Raw genomic sequence first — 16,979 nt, 5'->3', positions numbered from 1 at the left:
GCAGCAGGAGGGGGACACCAAAACTGGGGGCAGGAGGGGAAGCACTAGAACTGGGGGCAGGAGGGGAAGCACTAGAACTGGGGGCAGAAGGGGGGGGGACACACACCAAAACTGGGGGCAGGAGGGGAAGCACTAGAACTGGGGGCAGGAGAAGGGGCAAAACTGGAGACAGGAGGGGAAGCACTAGAACTGGGGGCAGGAGAAGGGGCAAAACTGGAGGCAGCAGGAGGGGGACACCAAAACTGGGGGCAGGAAGGGAAGCACTAGAACTGGGGGCAGGAGAAGGGGCAAAACTGGAGACAGGAGAAGGGGCAAAACTGGAGACAGGAGGGGGGGGGGCTAGAATTGGGGGCAGGAGGGGAAGCACTACAACTGGGGCAGCAAATGGAGGAACCAAAACTGGGGGAGGGGGGACAGTATTATAGTAGTTATATTCTTGTACATAGGGGGCAGTATTATAGTAGTTATATTCCTGTACATAGGGGGCAGTATTATAGTATTTATATTCCTGTACGTAGGGGCAGTATTATAGTAGTTATATTCTTGTACATAGGGGGCAGTATTATAGTAGTTATATTCTTGTACATAGGGGGCAGTATTATAGCAGTTGTATTCTTGTACATATGGGGCAGTATTATAGTAGTTATATTCCTGTACATAGGGGGCAGTATTATAGTAGTTATATTCTTGTACATAGGGCAGTATTATAGTAGTTATATTCTTGTACATAGGGGCAGTATTATAGTAGTTATATTCTTGTACATAGGGGGCAGTATTATAGTAGTTATATTCTTGTACATAGGGAGCAGTATTATAGTAGTTATATTCTTGTACATAGGGGGCAGTATTATAGTAGTTACATTCTTGTACATAGGGAGCAGTATTATAGTAGTTATATTCTTGTACATAGGGGGCAGTATTATAGTAGTTATATTCTTGTACATAGGGGGCCGTATTATAGTAGTTATATTCTTGTACATAGGGGGCAGTATTATAGTAGTTATATTCTTGTACATAGTGGGCAGTATTATAGTAGTTATATTCTTGTACATAGGGGGCAATATTATAGTAGTTATATTCTTGTACATATGGGGCAGTATTATAGTCTTGTACATGGTTTGGGGTCACCGCAACAGAAGGAACTATATTGCGGGGTCACAGCATTAGAAAGGTTGAGAACCACTGTTCTAGACCATCAATGCTAGGGCCAAGACCTGGTCTCTGCACAGACCAGCTGTTTGGTCTGACATAACTACTGCACATGAAGATGGAGCACATTCTTGTAAGGTGCAGCTTCTTTTCACTTCTAGGCATTTATATAGCAGTGGACCAGTCAAATCAATGACCAATAGGGATAGTGCTAGGGAAAGTGTCAGAAGATGAGGAAGAAATACAGGCGGTCCCCTACTTAAGAACACTCGATATTGGTAATTTATTGTACTTTAGTCCTAGGCTACAATGATCAGCTATAACAGTTATCAAGTGTGTCTGTAATGAAGCTTTAGTGTTAGTGTTCTGGCTGGGATTACAATGATAAAATATACAGTTCCGACTTACATACAAACTCAACTTAAGAACAAACCTACAGACCCTATCTTGTATGTAACCCGGGGACTACCTGTACTGTAAAGTATACCAGTTAATGATATCTTTGGTTTACACCACTTCACCTATAAAATTTGCCTTATTGTGTCTTGCTTCATAAGGACATGCAGGACTTCTTAAGGGCATGCAGGCTGCTGTGATTGGCCAATGTACAATTCTGACCCCTGATTAAAAGTATTCCCTATAAGAGAAAGAGAGCAATTGACACTGAGGCAAATGTGGTAATACGGGAGTCGTTTTGACACCAGTAGAGCCAAACAAATGAGAGCTGAATGTGGACAGTGTATACTGTACACGGATTAGAGATGTCACATATACACTAGACTTGTTTCCATAACAAATCAAGGAAAACAATAAATTACTCTTAGCGGTAATGTTGTTTCCTCAAGTCACGACGGCACCACGAGAGAGACGGGGCTCCGCCCTCCAAGGACAGGAAACCTGAGCATAAAAAGAGGCTCCTCCTACTCCTCCTCAGTTTGGTTACAGAGATTCTTGAAAGAGTCGTTTACTTAGTAGATAAAACACACATACATATGTATTCTGCATATATACATATATTCTTAATGTCCAGTTTTTAACATTTTTTCTGCAACATCAGTGAAGCCAACATCACATAAAAAAGTAACACCCGGGTGGGAATACCAGATGCCGTCGTGACTCGAGGACACAATATTACCGGTAAGAGTAATTTATTGTTTTCCCCTTCATCACGACGGCACCACCAGAGAGAATTACAGAGAAAAAACAAGACTGTTGAAGGGGGGGGGGGGACAACCGAGGATAAGACCTTTCTTCAAAAAGATAGGGAAGAGGACCCCATCACATCCACCCTATAGTGATTTAGGAAAGTGTGAGGGGTAGACCAGGTGGCCGTCTGGCAAATCTGGTCCAATGTAGCATCCCTAAACTCCACCCATGATGTAGCTAAGGCTCTAGTACAGGGGTCCCCAAACTACGGCCCGCGGGCCACATGCGGCCCGCGGACCGTTTCTATGCGGCCCCCGGCAGGGGCTTCCGTCCGTCCGGACAGGAAGCTCCTGCCCGTCACAGGAAACGGCCGCTCGAGCACTATTATTGCAGGTGGAGCGATGTGGCCAGGAAACCACCCCGGCGCACATCGCTCTTTGAACTTGCATGCGCGGCCGCGTGATGACGTCATCACGCGGCCGCGCACCTTTTCCTGTCCGGCAGCCGCAAGAAGAAAGAAGACGCGGAGGCCAGAGGTAAGTACAGGGTTTTTTAATTTTTTTTAAGCAGCAATAAAAACATTGTGCCAGCGGGGGGCCCTAATATATGAAATAATTCATTATGGGAGCATCATATAAAATAACTAATGGTGGGGGCAAATAATAAAAATAATAACTAATGGTGCCTGGACATATAAAGCAACTAATGGTGGGGGGACATATAAAATAACTAATGGTGGGGGAAAATAAAATAACTAATGGTGGGGGGGGAAACATAAAATAACTAATGGTGGGGGGCATATAAAATAACTAATGGTGGGGGGGGGGGGGAAACATAAAATAACTAATGGTGGGGGGCATATAAAATAACTAATGGTGGGGGGCATATAAAATAACTAATGGTGGGGGGGGAACATAAAATAACTAATGGTGGGGGGCATATAAAATAACTAATGGTGGGGGGCATATAAAATAACTAATGGTGGGGGGCATATAAAAATAACTAATGGTGGGGGGCATATAAAATAACTAATGGTGGGGGGGACATAAAATAACTAATGGTGGAGGGGCAACATATTCAATAATTAATGGAGAGGGGTCCCAGTATATTAATAATTAATTGACCCAATTAATTAATTCATTGGGCCAGTATATAAAATAGTTCACAAGGGGGTGCAGTATATTAAATAATTAATTGAGGGGGGGGCAGTGTATTACAGATGCGGTCACGTATACCGCTATTTATCCGGCCCTCCAACGGTCTGAGAGGGACCATGAACGGCCCCCTATGTAAAAAGTTTGGGGACCCCTGCTCTAGTACAATGGGCACAGATGCCATCCGGGACTGGAACTTCTGAAATTTCATAGGCCATTTGAATAGTGACTTTAATCCATCTAGCAATGGTTGTGTGAAGATGCCTTAATCCCCTTATTCTTTCCTGAAAAGAAAACAAAAAGACTATCCGATTTTCTCCACATAGAAGTAGCATCTAAATATTGGACAATACCTCTTATAACATTAAGGTAATGAAAAGACCTTTCCTTCTCTGTTTTGGGATTATTGCAAAATGAGGGAAGTGTAATGTCCTGAGACCTATGAAAATCGGGTACTACTTTAGGTAAAAACCCCGGGTCCGGTCTAAGGATAACCCTGTCATCTAAGATCCTACAATATGGTGGTCTGCATGACAGAGCCGCTATCTCGCCCACGTATCTGTCTTACGTGAGGAGCTTAATGCAGACACTATCCAAAGATAAATCCCAGGGCGGTATTCTATTTCTAATGGTAGGTCGATTCTACCCGCTGCTCTAATAAACCTAATAAATCTAATTAAAAAAAAAATCCAGGGATGTTTCGCTAACTCTTGGTCAAGTAAGGCCCCAAGAGCCAATACCTGAACCTTAAGTGTAGCTGGTCTAAGGCCCTTCTCAAGACCTTTCTGCAGAACCAACATTTGGCTAAGCCAACTGCCCTGGGCTCTAACCAGAAAAGGAGAAGAACGCCTTCCAAACCCTATGCTAAATACCGTACGTAACTGGTTTTCTACTTCTTTGTAAAGTAGAAATAACCTCATGGGACAAACCTTGTTTTTGGAGAATCATCCTTTCAATAGCCATGCCGTCAGGTGCAGGGCTATTATCTCTGAATGAAAGACTGGACCCTGTGACAGCAAGTTTCTAGACTCCGGGAGTATCCAAGGTTCTGTTATTGATAGTTCCCTTAGGCTGGAAAACCATGCCCGGCGAGGCCAGAAGGGGGCAGTCAATATCACCTTCGCTTTGTCCCGTCTTATCTTCCTGAGAAGGAGAATCATAGGAGGAAAGGCATATAACAGAAGACTGTCCCACTTCTGAGAGAAGGCGTCCACCGCTGATGGGAGGTGTGTTCTGTTTAACCCCTTAACGACTTGGCCTTTTTTAGTTTTTTCACTTCCATTTTTCACTCCCCACCTTCAAAAATCTATAACTTTTTTATTTTTCCACATAAAGAGCTCTGTTATGGCTTATTTTCTGCGTAACAAATTGCACTTCGTAGTGACGGTATTTAATATTCCATGGCGCGTACTGGGAAGCGGTAAAAAAATTCCAAATGCAGTGAAAATGGTGAAAAAACACATTTGCAACGTTTTCTTGTGGGCTTGGATTTTACAGCTTTCACTGAGCGCCCCAAATCACGTCTACTTTATTCCTTGGGTTGCTACGATTACGTGGATACCAAATTTGTATAGGTTTTATAATGTTTTCATACATTTAAAAAAATTAAAACCTCCTGTACAAAATTTTTTGTTTTGATTTTGCCATCTTCTGGCGGCAATAACTTTTTCATACTTTGGTGTACGGAGCTGTGGGTGGTGCCATTTTTTGCGACTTTTGATGGCGTTTACATTGCTATAATTTTTAGGACTGTGCGACCTTTTGATCACTTTTTATTCATTTTTTTATATTTTCCAAAATGGCAAAAAAAATTCATTTTTGACTTTGGACGCTATTTTCCGTTACGGGGTTAAACGCAGTGAAAAACTTTTTAGGTTTTTTTATTATAATTTTTTTTTTTTAAACTTTTTTTTACTTTTACTAATTTTTCAGACTCCCTAGGGTACTTTAACCCTAGGTTGTCTGATCGATCCTACCATATACTGCCATACTGCAATATGGCAGTATATGGGGATTTTACTCCTCATTCATTACAATGTGCTGATAGCCTTCGTGAGACCCGAAGCTGTCATGGCAACGGATCACCGCTCCCCGTGACGTCATCTTTTTGAAGCCTCCGGCAGCACCGATCGCGGGTGTTACCGGTAAGCCTTTGCTGCAATATGCAGCAAAGACTTACCGGCTATGGAGACTTACCCTCTCCATGCACCGGCACACGTCATACTAGTACGGCGCGCGTCGGGAAGGGGTTAAGGAAAAAAAAAACTCTCTACCTTGCGATTTTTCCTATGACCAGCATACCCCAAAGCTTTGTAATCTTGTGGGATACAGACTGGTTCAGTTCCCACTCTCCCTGACACAGGGGCCTTCGACGTAGAAAATACTGTAACATTTTCCACCCCCCTTATGTGAATGCCTTTTAGGGATGTGAAGTATGTTTCTGCCAGAGTAAGAATTTGTGTGGTTATATACAGGAGAAGTGAATTTCTTGTACTGCCCTGTTTGTTGAGATATGCAATGGTTGTAGTGTTGTCCGACATGACGGCCACTTCATGTGCTTGTAACAGAGGGAGAGCTTTTATCAGAGCTTTTAGGACCGCTAACAATTCTTTTCCGTTTGATGACAGATCCTTCTCTGCCATGTCCCAGGAGCTCCCCACCCCCAAAGACTGGCATCCGTAGTAATTAATCTGTCCTGACAGGGGTCAACCACCAATCTAGGGAGATTAATACTTCTGTGGGGAGAAGAACTCTTGCATCTAGAGATGACTGATCCCTGTCCCATTTCCCAAGAAGAAAATTTTGTAAGCTTCTTGAGTGGACTTGAGCCCAAGGGACAGCTGGAATAGCGGCGGAAAACAGACCTAGAAGAGACATGCCCAACCTCAGAGAAATTAAAGGGTTTTGTTTTACATTCAACACGAAGTCTTATGTTTTCTCTATTTTGTCTGTTGGAAGAAAGGACCTCCGTTTCTGGGAATCTAACCATATTCCCAGAAAAAGCTTTCTTAGGGACCGTAGATGATTTTTCTATGTCTATCAACCAACCTAGCTTTTGGAGTATCTGGAGAACCCTGGAAAGCTGACTGCGTACTACCTGATCCGATGACCCTACCAACAGAAAATTGTCTAGGTATGGTATAAACAAACCCTGAGCTTCTCTTATGTGTGCTGCCATTTCTGACACTATTTTGGTTAAGACTCTTGGAGCAATAGCGATCCCGAAGGGTGGTGCCCTGCATTGGAAATGAAAGACCTTTGAGTCCACCCTGGCTATCCTCAAGTATCTTAGAAAATCCGGATGTATAGGAATGTGATAGTATGCGTAGGTCAGGTCTATGGAAGCCATGAAGCAACCGGGGAACAGTAGGTTCCTGGTTGACTTCAGGGTCTCCATTTTGAATTTTGGGACCAGAAGGAACTTGTTTAGGGCCTTTAGAGTCAAAACAACCCTTAGGGAACCTTTTTTTTTTTTTTTACCAAGAATAGGGTTGAGCAGAAACCCTGGCCTTGTTCGGCAAAAGGGACCTGGCACAGTACCATCTTTTGGACCTGGGTCCGAATTTCGGTAATCATCGCCTCTCTGTTTTCCCCTGGAGCAGGATTTGTGACTTTTAATCGAGAGGGTGGAGAAGTGACAAAATCCAGTGAGATGCCCTTTTGTATTGCAAGCAACACCCACTTGCTTCCTGACCAGGCTTGGAAGGAATGGGTTAGTCTCCCCCCTACGGGGAGCTTAGCGTCATAAGGGACTTGGTCCCTGACACTTGGGATCTCTGGATTGATTAAATAAGAGCCCTCTGCTTCTCTAAAAGGGTTTTGAATTTTGATTCCTTTCTCCTCCTCTCCTCTAGGACCTTGACTTCCGAAAGGAACGAAAGGGTCTTTATTGGCTGCTTAGAATGGGAAATGATTTTACGCTATCTCCTGCTTTCTCTAACAATTCATCTACCACTTGACCAAACAACAACTTTCCATCACATGGGATTCCACACAAATTTGAGCCTACATCTCCTGGACAGTTTTTTAACCAGAGGGCTCTTCTGGCTGAGTTAGACAAGGCAGATGAATGAGCCGCGGGTCTTAGCGCTTCAATAGAAGCGTCTGCTAGAAAGGTGGCCCCTTTCTGCACATATGAAATAGAAAAGGCTAAAGCGTCTCTAGGAATTTTATTGTGGATGTCAGTTTCTAGTTGGTCTAGCCAAAATAACAAAGCGGGCCACACATGCCGCCGCAATATTAGGTTTGAATGCTGAAGTAGCAGAGTCCCATGATCTCTTAAGGAAACTTTCCATTTTCTTATCCATGGGATCCCTAAGGGAACCCATATCCTCAAAAGGAAGAGATAATCTATGGATTACTTTGGCAAAGGATGCACACACCTTTGGGGCAGAACCCCAAGCACAGGAAACATCAAAGGGGTATTACCTTTTGACAGCTCTGGGGATGTAGGATTTTTTGTCTGGCGACCCCCATTCCTTATGTATCAGAGACGCCACGGTTTCATGAAGAGGAAAGGTTAGTTTACTTCTTTCTTTTAGACCCTTAAACATGATATCCTGGACAGATCTAGGTTCTTTCCCATCTTCAATTTCCATGGTAACTCTGATAAGCTTAAAAAGGTGATCAGAGTCATCCATACTAAACAGTGGGCGTCCTGCATGTTGCGTTTCTGAGGTCAAGGAGCCTTATTCCCTAACAGAGGCTACACCTCCCTCCGATCCTGACCTCTCCATAACATATCCCGCGGCAGAGGTACCTGGCTGCTCCTGCGTGAGAGGGAGTGGGTTAGGAATTGACACTTCCTTAGCCCTTGAGCCTCTTCCCTAACCACATTTCTTAACGGCTCCATCAAAATGGAAGATTCTTCGGTTAAGGTTTTGCCAATACAGCTATGAAAAAGTGGCTTTTTCATAACCGGTGGGAAGTTTATGACCACAAATTCTGCATTCTCTATGGAGTGTCTTACGAGTCGCCTTCTTAGGCCCCTCTTTTCCCCAAGATTTGCAAACAACAACCCCATTAACCACTGTATAACTAATATATATATATTATTCTCCCCGCTTTGCAGTATAGTTACTGGGGCTGGCGTCCTGGGTGTTTTTCATTGAGGTCAGGTTTGTCTGCCATACTGCACAGCTGATCTCAGGACAGCATACTGCACTGTACTCTTCCTGTTTAAATTTCCCGCCAGGAATCAGTGAGGAACAGTAAAGAGTCTTTTTTAAATTGTTAAACAGACTATGTAGGACCAACTCAGGGGGACAGTGCACCATGAGTTCCCCCTGGCTTTTTCCTTCTCCGTGCGCCTCTTCGGAGACCAGAGATCCAATAACGGAAATGAAAATATGCATCACTTCCGGCACTTGCGGCTGACTTGCTCCGTCTGCCGGCAGCTGCCGACTCTTATGGAAACCATCTGTCGCGACTTGGCATACAAAAGGAGGGAAGCAGCCATCCCGAAAACACCAAACTCCATCCTCACACCGGAGGATTACACTCACGGCGTCCCACACTCCTCCTGGCAAAAAAAAAGGGTTAGTGAGACACAGCAGGGGCACCTTCATCAAGTCTTGCCCAGGTCTCCTTCCAAGGACAGGCAGCCAAAACTGAGGAGTAGGAGGAGCCTCTTTTTATGCTCAGGTTTCCTGTCCTTGGAGGACGGATCCCAGTCTCTCTTGTGGTGCCGTTGCGAGGAAGGGAAAAAATTATGGCATAACCAGGATACAAGTTTTATGATCTGCTGACAACTATGCACAGATCTCCATAAGACTATTGGTTGCGAATGTGTCTCCTAAAATCGCAAAGCACTATGGTGCAGGAGCTATACCACACTGGTTACAGAATATAAACTATATTACAGGGTTGTTGGTTTTTGAAAAAATTTTTTAGTGGATTTGTTTCAAATCTATTAAGTTACATTGGTGGGGCAAATACTTTACCTTGAGTAATTGATTTGTATCTTGGTGAGATTTTAATGATAAAGACACAAACAAGTGTAAAGCTTCATAGTTTGAGAAAACTTCTAAATCCAGCTTCAACAATAATTTTAATTGCAGGTATATTGGTCATGGAAAGAGTGGCTAGGAGCAACATTCTGTACAATAATAATGGATACAACATTTTAATAGTGACAAGATAGCTTTTGACATGACCGCTCTCTGCAGCAATGTAGATAGAAGACAAACCTGTCCTCTGCATTGTATACATAATTATCCATTATTATGCATAAACAAAAACTTTCCGATCTTTGGTCCTTTCATACATCATGTCAGCCTATAAAGCAGGAATGTGGCTGTCTCATTGGTTACAGTGGAGAATCCATATTAATCAAACCTCTCCATGCCGGTTTCAGAGTTTCTCCGACCCGCACGCCACTATGGTTGTGTTGGGGTGGAGACCATCAGGGAGCAGGCCAAACACATTTACTATAGACTACAGTAAAAAAATTCAGCCAGTTTCGATCTGGTCTAAAGTTTGGAAATAGGGTAATTTGCGCATTTTCATCAAAATGGGGAGGGAGTTTTCAGACAAGCGTTATAAACACAAGTCTAATGAATCTTTCCCAATGTGTTAGGAGGCCTCATGACTCTCCCCAGAGGGTAGAGAAGATAATGATTGGGTAGTTTTGTCTAATACTTCTTGTTCTGGGAATCCTCCTGGTCAAGGATTCTCTTCTCAATCCACTTAGGGCACATGCATACTTGGCACACAGTATATCAAGGATAGCGGTGAGCCAATCTATCTGTTCAGCCAACAGATCTATAATCTACGTTTAGTGATGTATATGAGGTTTTTTTTGGATGGATCTATTGTGTCAGACCTTCATTATGTGAAATTATAGATAGATCTATTAAAACACACTTTGGCTGCTTCACCCCCTTAAGTAGTTGGGTCTACAGCAAAATGATCTAGTTTATATATTGGTAACAGTAATACCATGGTGTCCGTCGTCGAGATTACCATTGGAATACACTTGATATAGAATATTCAAGGTAGATCTAGAAGGTTGTGTTGAGAGTACAGTTCTTGGGTTAAATCATAGACATTGGAAACATATGGCATGGCTTCTCCGAGCATGTCTACCACATCTTCTGTTGTCCCAACATTCATCACTTCAAAGAACGTGTTACGTACTGGAAGAGCAAGGAAAGCAACAGTTGCCGTTTTCCGTATAATCCAAGGGTGATGGTTGGCTAGAGAGGCATTGTAGGCCTCCGTACATAAAGTAGAAGTCTTACTGTCTTCTGTACTTGTTCTTAACTTCTCAAGAAATAGTTGTAGCCAGCGCAAGGCTCGATGCAATCGTAATATGGTGCGGCACCCTGACTCCGGGTGACTCCCTCTTTTTGTTAGATCCACCAAGTTGGAACTGAGCTCATACTCTACCATGGACTGGAGGGTCCGATACCTTTCTCCATGTTCCCCTTTTAGATAATTTTCCATTATCTGAATTTTGTTTACTGCATCTTTTGAAACAAAGGAAAAGATTGTTCCAAGGCTGTTCATAAACCTAAGTAAAAGAAAAGGGTTAACCAGATTAAAGCTGAACAAATGTCAAACTCTAACACAATTTGGAACCTACGATTCATTTTAATAGCATGGAAATTAAACCGGTTGTCCAGTAAAAACATGTTATTCTGTAGATGGGTGATAACTTGCTGTGACAGGACAACCATAAAACTCTGTAAACTAATCCACCCACATAGAGTTAAAATGAACTTGTCGGTAATGATCTCATAAGGGAGAGAAGCTGCTTGCTGCAATATTTAAGATAATATGGTTTGGAGTAGGATTCCTGATTAAAGAACATAGAAAACCCCAGCAGGACTCATTGGAGATTGACAAGCTGTTACAGTAATCAAGGAGCAACTCCCCCTCCCACTTTCTGCTGAAGATTCCTCTGCTGCAGTGCGATTACTTCAGGGAGAGGGAAAAGAGGAAGTGCTGAGGGGGAGACAGTGTAACAGCCTGTGAATCCACAGCATAGAAGGGGACTCTAGCTCATGATGCCACTGATAACAAATATAAGAATATTACACAGTCACGGTCCCTGGACTAAGTGTCCCTGGTTTATCAATGCTGGATTCTGATACTAGATTTCCTAAAAAAGATACAGTTTAAAGGAATAATATTCTGTCTGCAATACATGCTATATGGGTCTTTTCAATTTATGTCTGACAATCTTTATTTTAATGGGGTTTTACAAAATTTGCAAGTTATCCCCTATCCTCATTACCCCACTAATCAAGAGAACAAGGGACCCCAAGCAGAGGTCGCATTAACGCGTGATGAGGCGCTATTACCCCCCCAAAATAATTGCCATGCGTAAAGATACGCTTGGCAATTATTCCGTGTAGCGCGCAGGCTGAGCGGCCCAGCGCACGCTGCAAAGGAGGGGAATGTCAGTAGCACGATCACAGCGCGCGCTGGGCCGCTCAGCAGGATGCGGAGATGTGTGGGATTTGTGAGCCCCGACCCCGTGGAAGACATGTGGGCCGCGATGCTGCTGCTCCAGCTCTCAATGCCCGCAGCAGCGGCCAGCGGTTATGTGATCCCGGCGGGACCTGAGAGAAGTGCCGGGTGAGTGCGAGCCGCGGTCGGAGGTACACTGCACTCTGTGTGTGTGCTGCGTGTGTGTGGTGAGTGTGCGCTGTGCGAGTGTGTGTGTGTGGTGAGTGTGCGCTGTGCGAGTGTGTGTGTGGTGAGTGTGTGTGAGGCTGCTGTGTGTGTGAGGCTGCTGTGTGTGTGAGGCTGCTGTGTGTGTGAGGCTGCTGTGTGTGTGAGGCTGCTGTGTGTGTGAGGCTGCTGTGTGTGTGAGGCTGCTGTGTGTGTGAGGCTGCTGTGTGTGTGAGGCTGCTGTGTGTGTGAGGCTGCTGTGTGTGTGAGGCTGCTGTGTGTGTGAGGCTGCTGTGTGTGTGAGGCTGCTGTGTGTGTGTGAGGCTGCTGTGTGTGTGTGAGGCTGCTGTGTGTGTGTGAGGCTGCTGTGTGTGTGTGAGGCTGCTGTGTGTGTGTGAGGCTGCTGTGTGTGTGTGAGGCTGCTGTGTGTGTGTGAGGCTGCTGTGTGTGTGTGAGGCTGCTGTGTGTGTGTGAGGCTGCTGTGTGTGTGAGGCTGCTGTGTGTGTGAGGCTGCTGTGTGTGTGAGGCTGCTGTGTGTGTGAGGCTGCTGTGTGTGTGAGGCTGCTGTGTGTGTGAGGCTGCTGTGTGTGTGAGGCTGCTGTGTGTGTGAGGCTGCTGTGTGTGTGAGGCTGCTGTGTGTGTGAGGCTGCTGTGTGTGTGAGGCTGCTGTGTGTGTGAGGCTGCTGTGTGTGTGTGTGCGTGGTGATCAGACAGATGATTTTTTTTTAAATATAAATCGCGTCTATTAACATTATATACGGCTATTATATATTATTTAGTTATATGTATTACCGAAATTTTCATACTCCTCCTCAAATATAGTAAGAGGAGTATTTTTACCCTTTGGGAAAAATGTTAGTGCGACCTCTGACCCCAAGTAACCCAGAGAATGGGGTCCCATTGTCAATAATAGGTGGAGCAGTAGGATCAGCTTGTGTCCCGCCGCTCCTTTCCATAGTATGGGAATGTAGTAAATTTCTGAGCACAGCGCTGGGCTCTCTCTGGTACTCACTTGCAATAGAAGTGCAAGAGATAAGGGACCCTTCTGCAACTTCCAATGCTCTACTACTGAATTAAGTGGCAAGACACATGATCAAACTGCACTGTACCCCCCTACTAAGAACAGGAGCCCCATTCTCAGGATTGGTGGGACTCTCACTGATCCGATTGTTATCCTCTATTCGGTTCCCCTGTCTTTTTCTTGTATGTAGCCACCTACTTAAGTGGGAATACCTTCCTGGGGATAGTGACTCCCAGTATTCCCCCACTCCAGTTGGACACAACTATTATTTGTGAGCATTTCACAGACTCACCTGACCAGTCCCTTCCATCCATCTAGATAATGCTCTACAAGGACATCTTGATCATCGTCTACCAAGCAAGACTTGAAGCTGACCAGGACCTCCCGGAGAGAGAACTTCTCTTCTGTAGTAGACATGTCGGGTCTCCCTTATAATAATCCTGAGCAGTCTCCAGCTCCTCCAGGTGATCTGTATTGGGAAATATCCATAAACATTACCCAACCTTGGTTATTTGGAGATAACATGTTCTGCACAGCTCTCTGATCACACTACATGTACATCCTGCAGGATCCTGGAAGCTTTCTTCCAACAGCTTACGTTTTGTTCAGGAGAAGTCAAGCATCACATGGCTCTGAGTACATATTTACCAGACACTGGGAAACTGAAGAGAAAGCTGTAACCGGAGCACGAGCGCTGACAACTGGGATACAGTATGGAAAGCAGGTGAAAAGTAGGTCCAGATACTACATGATTCTATACCCCAGAGAGACACTGGGATCTGAAGAGCCAGTAGCCCTGGTAGTTACAAAAAAATAAATCTATAGATTCTTGTGCATCATAGGAAACCTTCCCTGATGTTGTTTGTGTGAACAAAAAGATATTGCAACTAAAAGAGATATTGGAAATCTCATTGTAACAATCGTTTGACACCCCCCCTCCCCCACATGGGAAGAAAGTGGGTAATCCAGGTGAGGTTGTAAGAATCCTAATACTTTGTTTTGTGATAGGATGAGATATGGTAACTCATTCTGAGGGAGAAGTGGGAGAGACTAGTGGCTTCTGCAGAGTAGTAAACCATAGGCCAGGAGATGTGATATGACATGGGCCAGTGCGGAGCAGAGGACAGAGGTCACCGGGTCAAGAGTGGGGGACAGCATGTCTCTTTTGCTCAGTGGTATCTGTTTAGCGAGTCACAAGCTTCTAGACTGATAGATAGCTTATATGTACTGCACTGAATGTACTCACCAAACAAAGAGAGAACACAATCCAATGACCACTGTGTAATGCTTCTATTCACCTATGGTGGCGCTGTTCTGAATTGAGCATAAAAAGGGATTACCTATGATAGAATGCTGGTAATGCCGAATCTTCCTGCCTTATGACTACAGTCCCCGTAACCTGTATATCTGATAATATTAATCATTAGTGAGGTGACCGGTGGCTGGCAGCAGTCACTCCGCCTGTTAGTGACAATCTACAGTTATTGATTGTAGTTGAGGGTAAAGTTTGCCACGTTTCCAGACAGGGCAGGCAATGTAAGCAAACAGGATCACACGCTGGAGACACTCCCCAAAAGTTGTCAGCTCTACAGGCGGAGGAGGAGACAGGTCAGCGAGACCTGCTCAACCACCCAGACTGTAAAGATCATCAGGTTAGAAAAAGAGCTGCATAAAAAACCCAACTCACAACTATTGGAAGCGGTATATCCTCCTAAACTACCCATAAGCTATACCAGGGGAGCTTACACCAGGCAGGATTTCTACGGCTATAAAAGGCTGATAACAAGGAACAATTGCAGCAAAAAAAAAAAAAAACATAGAGAAGGCAAAATAGAAGGGAAAAAAACTTTACATTTTGTGCCACTTCAAATTAAAATAGAATGTGGACCAATTGGGCCTCAGAATGTGGTCACACAGCAAAAATACTATTTATAAAAATCTGTCTATAGCAGAATTCTGAGGAGAAGCCCCGTGTTTCTGCCATGTGTTGCAGTCTTAAAGTGGTTGTATCAAGTTATTGCCTATCCACTGGATAACAACTTAATCAGTGTGGGTCTGACAGCTGGGACCCCCAGCGATCACAAGGACAGGGCAGCTCGAAAACTAGAGTGCTGTTCTCAGCAATGGGTGGAGCGGCAGGACAAACATGCTGCCCCAATTCAAAAGTATGGGAGTGTTGGAAATTGCAGAGCACAGCGCTCAGCTATCCCGGCACTCCGATTGACTATCTATATGGATGTCAGAAACACCAGAGCATTGTGCTCTGCTATTTCTGACAGTCCCATAGTATGGATGTAGAGGCAGGATGCATGCGAGGGACCCCTATTCTCGCTATTGCTGGGTACTGTTCTCCCCCAGCAGTTGGACCTTCACTGATCAGCTTGTTATCTCTGATCCATCACATAGGAAATAACTTGCTCACTTGGTACAACCCCTTTAACAGACAGTGGGGGTCTGACCAGAGTCTCACAGCCTCGTCGTATTCACTTCTATGAGATGTCCAAACACCTGCCCTGTTAGTCCTAAAGAAGCCCTATAGAAGTGACGGCTGTACACCTCTGCCCTAAACAGAATGGGACATCCAGGGGGCTTTTAGACACCAGTTTTCAACAACTTTGAAAGTCCCAGTGATCTCTATGAGATAGGGGAGAAGTATCTGTTACAGCACAATGCCTTTAAAGGAAACCCACCACTTCTGATGGTAGGTATTAGATGTAAACACAGCTTACCTTTGCTAGTGTTTTAAACCGCTATATCGCGGTTTAAACACATTTTGATTTACAGCCCCGAGGTAGCTTCGGCGCTGCGCGTGACGCCTCTGGCACTTCCTATGGAGGCGCGAGCAGCGCCGAAGCTGTAAATCAAAATGTGTTTAAACCGCGATATAGCGGTTTAAAACACTAGCTAAGGTAAGCTCCGCCACCAGTTCACCCTGAGCTGGTGCCCAGTGTTTACATCTAATACCTACCATCAGCAGTGGTAGGTTTCCTTTGAAGGAAAACTACAACCAGGATGTAGGATTGTAAACCAAACATACTGGTGTGTGCCCCCTCTGGCTTTTTAAGCCCTGTTTTTTTATTTTACAAAACATATATATATATATATATATATATATATATATATATATATATATATATATATATATACGCAAATGAGAATGAACAGCTCCAGGCTCAATAGAGGTCAATGGAGCCGGGAGCCCCTCGGGCTCATTTGCATAAAATTTTAAAAAATGTTTTGTAAAAGCAGAGGCTTAAAGGAAACCTACCAGTTAGAATGGTAGGGGTAAGCAGTAAGTACCGAGCACCAGCTCAGGGTGAGCTGGTGCCGGTACTTACTTTCGTTAGTGTTATTAACCGCTGTATTGTTGTTTTAACACCTTTTAAACTTTAGAGCAGAAGAGGCTTCGGCGCTGCGTGCGCACGCCTACATAGGAAATGCTCGGTACTTACTGCTTACCCCTACCATTCTAACTGGTAGGTTTCCTTTAAGACACTAAAAGAAGAGCAGATCCTGCCAGAAGATATGTCAGTGTGCTTAGTTTACAGTCCCTCATCCTGGTGGTAGAAAGCATTGTGTATAGAAGGGACGAGATGTATGTATGTATGTATGTATGTATGTATGTATTATGTAGTCCCTGCCAGTATTCCCTGTGGTGTATAGAAGATCAGGCATATACGAAGACACTCACCTACTTGTCCTATCACGTCACCTATCAGCTCCACACTAACCTGTCTTCATCCTCCACACACATCTCCAGACTCGTCCCGCCCATCATAAGCCTTCCATCCAATCACCGCAGCGCCCTCTCTCCTCCACACCTCCTACTCCCAATAAGCAGACGCAGAGGGAGATGACATCACCAACAACTTCCTCTTTTAGTGACGCCT

At 44.4% G+C, this 16,979-nt stretch overlaps 1 protein-coding gene across 4 annotated transcripts; it reads right to left on the bottom strand.

The window, feature by feature from the left end:
• Nucleotides 1-9,479: 9,479 nt before the first annotated feature.
• Nucleotides 9,480-16,954, bottom strand: CPTP (ceramide-1-phosphate transfer protein). Of its 4 annotated transcripts, none has more exons than XM_072156033.1 (3): nt 16,781-16,954; nt 13,382-13,558; nt 9,480-10,962 (listed from the first exon to the last, which is right to left on the bottom strand). In XM_072156033.1, exons 2-3 carry the CDS (start codon nt 13,504-13,506, stop codon nt 10,440-10,442), a joined length of 648 nt encoding a protein of 215 aa, XP_072012134.1. In that variant the 5' UTR covers nt 13,507-13,558; nt 16,781-16,954; the 3' UTR covers nt 9,480-10,439. The 4 variants fall into 4 exon arrangements, with proteins under 4 accessions (XP_072012134.1, XP_072012136.1, XP_072012138.1 ...); XM_072156035.1 differs by having other exon boundaries at nt 16,785-16,954; XM_072156037.1 differs by having other exon boundaries at nt 16,821-16,948.
• Nucleotides 16,955-16,979: the final 25 nt, after the last annotated feature.

Source organism: Engystomops pustulosus, chromosome 6, assembly GCF_040894005.1.
Source record: "Engystomops pustulosus chromosome 6, aEngPut4.maternal, whole genome shotgun sequence".
Classification (NCBI taxonomy): domain Eukaryota; kingdom Metazoa; phylum Chordata; class Amphibia; order Anura; family Leptodactylidae; genus Engystomops; species Engystomops pustulosus.
Note: the sequence above shows the minus strand (reverse complement) of the source record. Positions and strands in the feature narration are given on the sequence as shown.